The 8,388-nt window shown below is 44.7% G+C and overlaps 1 protein-coding gene across 27 annotated transcripts in view; it reads left to right on the top strand.

Annotated features, from left to right (window-relative positions):
- LOC147007384 (CCR4-NOT transcription complex subunit 9-like) overlaps window positions 1-7,318 on the top strand; it is a 23,716-nt gene extending 16,398 nt beyond the window's left edge. For 19 of the 27 annotated variants that reach the window (XM_085867209.1, XM_085867189.1, XM_085867213.1 and 16 more), the window contains 2 exons: window positions 319-428; window positions 510-2,267. In XM_085867209.1, coding sequence (XP_085723335.1) covers window positions 319-407 — 89 coding nt within the window. In that variant the 3' untranslated portion in view covers window positions 408-428; window positions 510-2,267. Of the gene's footprint in view, window positions 260-318; window positions 2,268-3,985 lie in introns of those variants that run through there. The other 8 variants (XM_085867192.1, XM_085867186.1, XM_085867198.1 and 5 more) reach the window with 4 other exon arrangements.
- The last annotated feature ends 1,070 nt before the right edge of the window (window positions 7,319-8,388 follow it).

The following is an 8,388-nucleotide window of genomic DNA, read 5'->3' as shown; positions in this document are numbered from 1 at the left end:
ACACCTGTTTTGACGTCATGTTTGATATTTTAAAAAGTCTTTGAGCCTTTCTTATTCCTCTTCTTGTTTTTCTTCTTCTGTCTTCTTCATCCTTTTTTTTTTTTCCTGATGCCAAGAAGGCCTTAAAATTGGAATTCATAGCAAAGTGTGCAAGTTTTCAGAGTTGGTTAATCAACTGCTGATCCACTGCTTTTACAAACAACCTTCAATCATTCGGACCCTTGGGTGTTGAAATAAATAAAGGCGTTGGTGGAAATAATTGTTTTCCAATTGTGACGTTCGCATTGTTTGTTATACGTGCTCGTCCAATCGACGGAGGCACGGTCGGAGTACCCGAGGAACGAACGGAGCACGGTTTCCCTGTCCCGACGCAAACGAGGCGCCGCAGCACCTCGACGACGACCTGAAACCGTGCACCTTGATTTCAGGTGAACACCTTTCCCCATCCGTTGTAGATGTGCCGTTCACCAAGTGTTAAAAGGAGGGTAACATGTTCGTATTTGTTATAGTTACCATGTTGCTGCGGTGAGGAGTGGACAGTTCCGTCAGCCATCGTCACGCGGTGTGAAGAGTCGTCACAATTTTTTGGTTACGCCGACATTTTGTTTGGAAAAGTTGAGATTTCATTTTGAAACAGCTTTGTCGGCACCTCATTGTCCAGTAAAATGATGAGTGTTTGTAACAGCCTCTCAATCTGGCTGCTTCCATTCACAATAAACAAGGTTACTCTCTTCGTCCACGTGAAGAAGATCGCTTTTGATTAAAAACGTTATTTATTTATTTAAACCGAGAGGAAAGTTCACTTTTGAGGAACTGCTTCTTGAACAATTCATGAACAAGAGATAAAAACGATCTCTTGTAATGATTCATCTTCCTCTTTCACACGTGTGGTACTCTTTACTGTATCATAATGCACAACTCTACTCTTCTGCTATTTCAACAGACTGCTCTCAATTCGCCCTTTCCTTCATACCTTGCCGAAAAAAATCCAACTGTTGCAGCGTTTCTTCTCTCCATTCTCTGAATTTGCCTTTATTGCTTCCCTCAAGAAATGTGTTCAATCGCATCTCTGACCTAAAACTTAAAAAACCCCCAGTTTGCTATGAGTGCTCACTTTCCATCATGCATTCTTTTTTTACAACTTCAGTGCCAACTCACCCCTCTCACCCGTCACTCGCAAAGCAACCATCACACTCTTTTTCCCTCCAAGCCTCCCTCTCCTCTCAAAAACTCCCCCCTCACCTTTCTCCCTCAACTCTCCCCATTCACCCTTCTCAAAGTTTCCCCCTCCCCTCTCATCCACAAAGCTGCCTCCTTCCCCTGCCCTTTCACCTCCATCTCATCACTCCACCTCCTCAAATCCACAACTGCCTTCTGCCCCCCCCTCTCCCCCAGCACCACAGAGCCTTTTCTCCTCCTCATCCGGCCCCCTCCCCAAGCTATTCTGCAATCCCCCACACTCTCTCAACAACCCTCCTTACCTCCCCCACTCCTCCCTTGTCCTACCCTCCCCCTCCTCTCCCACCCCCTGCACCCAAAGCCACCTCCCCTCCCTCTTCATTAACAGTGTGGACTTCAAATATCCAGGGCCTTCGCTCAAACCTTTCAGATCTCTCCATACAGGTTGCCACTGACAAACCAGACATAATCTGCCTCCCAGAAACTTTCCTCCATCAAGACGTCTCTGACTCCCAAGTATATCTCCCTGGTTACTCCCTCCTCCGGTATAACAGACCTGAGCCTCATCCTGGTGGAGGAGTTTCTCTCTTCATCAAAGACTTCATTCCTCACTCTCCATGCACTGCCCTCACTCCCCCACACCCCTAGGAATACCTCTGGCTACGGCTTCCCCTCCGTAGTTCACTTGATTCCTCGAGGTCTGGTGTTGTCTTAACGGTTAAGATGGCTGGCTTAAGATCTTAGCGTCCTGAGTTTGAGCCTCTGTTCATTCCATTGAAATAACACCAGGTGGGTTGACTTGTCCTATCAATCCTTCTGAGGTCAGCAAAATGGCTACCAGCTTACTGGTGTAATAAGCCGCTCAAGTATCCTGCATCGGAGTGGCAACCTGTCCGGGATTGTAATCCTCAGCCAAATGAAACTTCCTTGGTCACCCTCTGTGCCTCATGGTGTGAAAGGATTGGTTATTTGTTCACTTGATTCCTCTGCAGTGACTCAGAAGATTTTATTTATTTATTTTAAATGCAAAATTTTCCTGTTCATTATATCAAATCAAAATTCCACTCTGGGTTTTATCATTTGCCAAAACAGTCAGATCCATCAAATATGACATTTGGTGCAACAAATCCATTAAATTAGTGCTCTTTAATCAAGGAACTCTCAAAGGAAAATGAACATGACGTCATCAATAACCAATCATTAACAGCATGCCCAACATGAGCTGCAATGCCACTTACTGTCTTGGTGGAGTTTCACATGCGGAAGCAGTGAGGGCCTCATTATGATCTCCACGACGAGCTTGGAAAGCACAACCACAGTGAGCAAACAGGAACATCTGAATCGCTAATAAATAAATAAATAAATAAAAAATAAATAAATCGAGCCCGAGAGAGATCCCAACCTCGACACCGCCAAACATGTCGAAGATAGAGTTGACCAACTTCGTATGTTGTGAAGGATCACCATCTGCGGGTGCCGCATCCATTCCTTTTGCATCGAGCAAGTCGTGCAGTTCCTGTGGAATGTCGCAGCAGCGTGAGTGGCCACCTTATCAAACCTTGCTGAGCACTACATCACTGAAAATAAACTAAAACTGAAATCATCATTCAGGTGAGATAACATCCTGGATTAACTGACGTGTCAACCCTGAAATTATACAACAGATGGGATCAACAAAGCGTTGATCAAACGATGGTAACCGCTGCAGTGGGAAGCGGCTGATGTTTTGGGCGTTAACGCTCTGTTTGGGGAAAATTGTGAGACTGGATAAGGGAGAAGGTTGATGGGGCTGCAACATAGCTGCATCAGGGATAAGGATTATGTGGGGTGAGAATGACTCAGTTTTACTTCTCATCAGAGAGGATTACAGGAGTCACAAGTCAAAGTGAATGGAACTTAGAAAAAGGGGTAAAACAAGGAGACAACCAAGGAAGAAAAAGAGATTTTAAAAAGGAGAGAAAGAAAGAGAGAAGAAGAGGTGAGAGAACAAAGGAGAGATAAAAGACAAAATAAAACAAGAAAAAGTCAAGTGAGAAAAACAAATGAAAAGCGCTCATTAATCTCATGGGGAGCGATCATCCCAAATCTGAAGATTACATTTTGCTCTTTCTGTTTGACCGTCCGTGGTGGTGAAATGGAAGCAAATGCTGGAGATCGTCACGTGACTGAATGAATGGGGAAGATTGAAGTGTCGAGTGATTGGATTGGAGTTATCTGTGTTGTTGGGTCACACATCAATGAAGTATAAACTCTTCACATTGCACTTGAATTGCAAACCTCACTCAACGCCCTCGTTTGCAAACATTTCACATTCCGCAGGAACGTTGAGCATTTTCATGAACTACAAATCAAAGAATATTTCCCAGCAAAATGACCGCCTCCCCCATTCCTCCCTGAATGAAAACACAGAATAACAACGATCAGACAGGATTCATGACTTTGAGGGTGTCCATGCACGCGCGGTAATTCAAGTTGTAAGGTTCGCTGTTCTCGTGCAAATGGTGCAGCAGCTGTGGAATGTTGTGCCATCTTTTCCTGTCCATCAGTGAGCACACACCTTCTGGAAACTGGAGGAAATAACAGTATATATATATATATATATATATATATATATATATATATATATATATATATATATATATATATATATATATATATATATATATGAGTACGTCGAAACAAATAAAGAAATTACCTCTTTTTCTAAGACAATAACATCTGTGTGATATCGACCTCTCCATCTATACTAATAAATGTCTGTGTGTGTGTGTGTCCTCCATAACTCCAAAACCATGAAACCTAACAGCCTGAAACTTTGCAAGCGGACTAAGAAAACTCCAAGGAAGTGCAAGACTGAAGTTTGGGTTAATTAAAACACTCCTTTTGAAGATCATTAACGGCCTTATTTAATGATATCCTTCATCAGGAGATCCTCAGCCGCCTCGTTTTCTGGGGTCTTCAGCCGTTTCCTTGGTAACCTTGCTGGGGGGGTCTGAAGCCGCCATGTTTCTTGGCCTGCTCAACCCCCCATGCCTTGACTTGGAACGGGCCGCAACGATTTCTTAACGATAAAGTTGTTTTTTTTCACTTTCCTCACTTATATTATCAAATGCCTGTTCATCATAGCGACAAATTGCTGTGCACATCGCTTTTGTAAGTGCTATCGCTTTCAAATTAGGAGCTTGTAGCGATTTCATGCATAAAATGATACAATTTACCACGATCTACTCTCATGGGCTAATTAAAGTATTTAATACAAGGAAATCAGACACAGGTGGAGACACAGATGTAGGGATTGTTCGGTGACGGCAATACTGCAAGCGACTCTCTAAACCAACCTCATCCCTATCTTGTTTTTTAAAAAAATTTTAACTGTAGTTTGTCATCCCTACATTGCTTTTTTTATTCAGCATCAGTTTTTTAATTCACTTGTTTCTGTAATTTTCAGCAGCGTCTCGCATAGCGAACGCTGCTCATAGAGAGCTCGGCGTTGTTCTTCTCCTTGTTGTTCTTCTTCTTGTGAAGACAAAACCTTAACCTCTCGGACTCGGCTCTTGTGTCGGGGATTGTATGTACTCTAACAGCAACCAAACATGTCTACTAGTGTTTGGTTAAAACTCTTGAGTTAATTGGAAATGGGGAAAGGATAAATCTTCCCAATGTTTATCTGTGCACTGTCAAGGAACTTGTTTTTCCAGCCAAAGGGCTGGCACTGTTACAACACAGCTAACGGTGACCGCCAACATCCAATCGCATATTTCAGTGGAAGGCTGGACCCGGTCGAACGCGGCCTACCTCTTTGTTTACAAGCAGTGGCTGCAGCCAGTTATGCAGTTAAACGCACGGCAGAAATTGTAATGGGGCACCCTCTGGTTTTAAGGGTTCCCCACTGTGTTGCGGCTTTGCTCACACAAAAACAAACACAACATTTAACCAATACACGTTTGATGCAGTATGAGACGACTCTCCTACACCAACCGAATCTACGGATTGAAAGATGCAACGTTCTTAATCCAGCCTCTCTGCTGCCAACGGAGGACGACGGCGACCCACACGATTGCACGGAGGCGATCCAGGAAGTATCCACTGTACGCCCGGATCTAAAGGATCAACCACTAGAGCGACCGGACCTCACCTTGTTTGTTGATGGTTCGGCATACCGAGGACTAGATGGCTCGGGGCATGCAGGATACGCTGTGTGTACGATTGACGAATTAATGGAAGCGTCCCGTCTGCCTTCTCATTTCTCCGCCCAGCAGGCGGAATTGTGTGCCCTTATTAGGGCCTGCGAGCTGTCTGCCGATTCTGCGGTGAACATATATACTGACTCTAACTATGTTTTTGGTGTTGTACATGACAAAGGTGCGATATGGAAAATGCGAGGGTTTCTCACCTCTGCAGGAACACCAATAAAGAATGGCAGTTTGGTGTCCGAGCTGTTGACAAGCATTACACTGCCAGCGGAAGTCGCAGTTATTAAATGCCGTGCACACCAGAAACTGACAACTGACATTGACAAAGGTAATGATAAAGCAGATAAAGCTGCAAAAGAGGCGGCTAGTCTGCCTTTGCCTTCGATAATGCCAGCACGATTGGCGAAGGAGCAAATCAAGCTGCATCAATACAGCTTGTCATTATTGCAATTCAAGCTGCTGCAACACAGGAGGTTCGTGATAAGTGGCAAGCAGCAGGAGGAGCAGCGGATGACGACGGACTTTGGTCAAACAGGGGGAAGGTAATAGCACCTGTTGAAATCCTTCCATGGCTTGCACGTATGGCCCATTTGAATGGACGTGTGTGCAAGAGGGGGACTGTGAGACAAGTCCAAGAATCATGGTATGCCCCAGGGATTGGGAAGATAGCAGAAGGGGTCTGTAAAACTTGTCAGGTATGTCAACAACACAACCAACACAAAATTGATAAGATAGGGCAGACGGGAGCCCACCCGGCCCCCTGGGGTCCTTTTGTGCACCTACAAATAGACTTTATAAATATGCCACCATCATGCGGATATGGAAATGTCTTGGTAGTGGTAGACATGTTCACTAAATGGGTAGAGGCATACCCATGTACAAAGGCAGATGCTGCCACCGTTGTGAAGCACTTGTTAAAAAGCTTCTTCTGCCGATTTGGCATCCCTCACAAAATATCACATGATCAAGGGGGACACTTTACGGGGGAACTAACACAGGCAGCGTGTAAAGCACTGGGAATAAAACAGGCATTTCACTGTGTTTATCACCCACAGTCAGCGGGCGCCGTGGAAAGGCAGAACGTTATCCTAAAGAACAAGCTGGCGAAACTAACAACGGAAACAGGGTTGAAGTGGCCAGATGCATTACCCTTGGTACTAATGAGCATGCGATCCACAGTGAAACGGAAGACAGGGTTATCCCCTCATGAAATACTAATGGGAAGGCCGATGCGACTTCCCGTAACTGCCCCCACCGACATAAACAAATTGAGTATTGCAATGATGGATGAAAACATGCTGACATTCTGTAAACAGCTCTCCAGGATCGCGAGGACGATACACACGAGAGTGAAGGAGGCCTTACCCGAGCCAGTGGAAAGGCCGTATCACACCTTCCAGCCAGGAGACTACGTACTGATAAAGCACTTTACAAGGAAAACGGCCTTGGAACCAAGGTGGAAAGGACCGTTTCAGGTATTGCTGACCACCGCAACTGCCGTAAAGTGTGAAGGTAAGCCTGCTTGGATACACTTTTCACACTGCAAACTTGCCATCCCAACAGAGGAGGAGGTTGTGCAAGAATGAACCCATTACAGAAAATTCTAGTTGCTATAATTGCCCTCTGGATGGGAAGCTGGGAAGTGGAAGGGCAAATATAAAGACGACAGTAATGATAACATGAGTAGTTGGTTAAAGGGATTGTTTGGGGGTTGGGGAGGAAGTGTTTTAAGATTCTTTATAACAATCCTGATAATCATCGTGGCAGCCTTTATATTACTGATGGTTTTCAAGGTGATTGCCCAAAAGGCCATTGGAAAGTGTTTTTCAGGATGGACAACAAAGCCCAGTACCCAGCCAGTACAGACGGTGATGGCTCCGGTGAACACTGCTGGACTGCTGCCATCCTCAAACCTCCCTGCACTTACACCTACCCCCCCCCCCCCATTCCAATACTATGTACCCCACCCATGTCACCCCAACCCACGAACAATGAAACATATTATAACCTTGCAGTAGTCGCCGATCCATTACTCAGGCTTCCTCCGAGTAATGAACAATTGCTTCAACTCACATTGGACGAATGTCTTTCGTTACTTGCACCAATTGAAGGGCTTGGTAGAAATACCATTTGATTTGCCTTGCTGGTAATTGCTGGCAAGTTGTGCCTTCATTATACTCTGGCTTGCAGTTTATCAAATATCTTTTTGCTTTGTTCATAAAGAACATGACATTTATATACTTTAACACTGCCTTACTTGTTGTTCATGAAGTTCATTAAGCGGCAATATATATAATCAAATATTTAATGGAACGTATATTCCTGTATAACTTCATTCTTGTTTAGCCATGAGCAATTCTTGTACGAACAGCTTTTGGGAGTGCTTGGCTTCCTTATATTCTATGTTTACATGTTGCGATATTTCCCGATTTCCCTTGTTGAAGACTTGGGGTGTTAGTGGACCGGTTGGAAAGTGGGTAGGAACCCCCTTTTGGGCTAGGGGGCGCAGGTGGAACTCCCGACCGTCTTGGACCATCTGGAGCTAAACATAAGGATGGCCCACCCACTGGGGGTCGCTAGCTGCTGACCTGCCGGCCTGCGGATGCTCCTTTTCTTCATTTGTAGTTTCTCTTGCAAATGTTTCAAAGAAACAAGAGGAGGGAAATGTCGGGGATTTTATGTACTCTAACAGCAACCAAACATGTCTACTAGTGTTTGGTTAAAACTCTTGAGTTAATTGGAAATGGGGAAAGGATAAATCTTCCCAATGTTTATCTGTGCACTGTCAAGGAACTTGTTTTTCCAGCCAAAGGGCTGGCACTGTTACAACACAGCTGGTCTTGTTGACTGTTTGAAATGGCCTTGCTGATCGGGCAGCTGGGCTACCTGGAATCTGTTGGATCACTGCCCAGAACTGCTAAGGCCCAACAACATGTAGGAGGCTACCTTTGAAAATTCTTTAAGGGAATCAAGGGTGTTGTTTCTGCACTTTCTGTGCTCTCTTATCAGCAGTACT

Source organism: Eptatretus burgeri, unplaced genomic scaffold (assembly GCF_056783735.1).
Source record: "Eptatretus burgeri isolate ZD-2024b unplaced genomic scaffold, Ebu_testis_v1 Ebu_testis_scaffold_219, whole genome shotgun sequence".
Lineage (NCBI taxonomy): Eukaryota > Metazoa > Chordata > Myxini > Myxiniformes > Myxinidae > Eptatretus > Eptatretus burgeri.
This window is presented reverse-complemented; position numbering and strand designations above follow the sequence as displayed.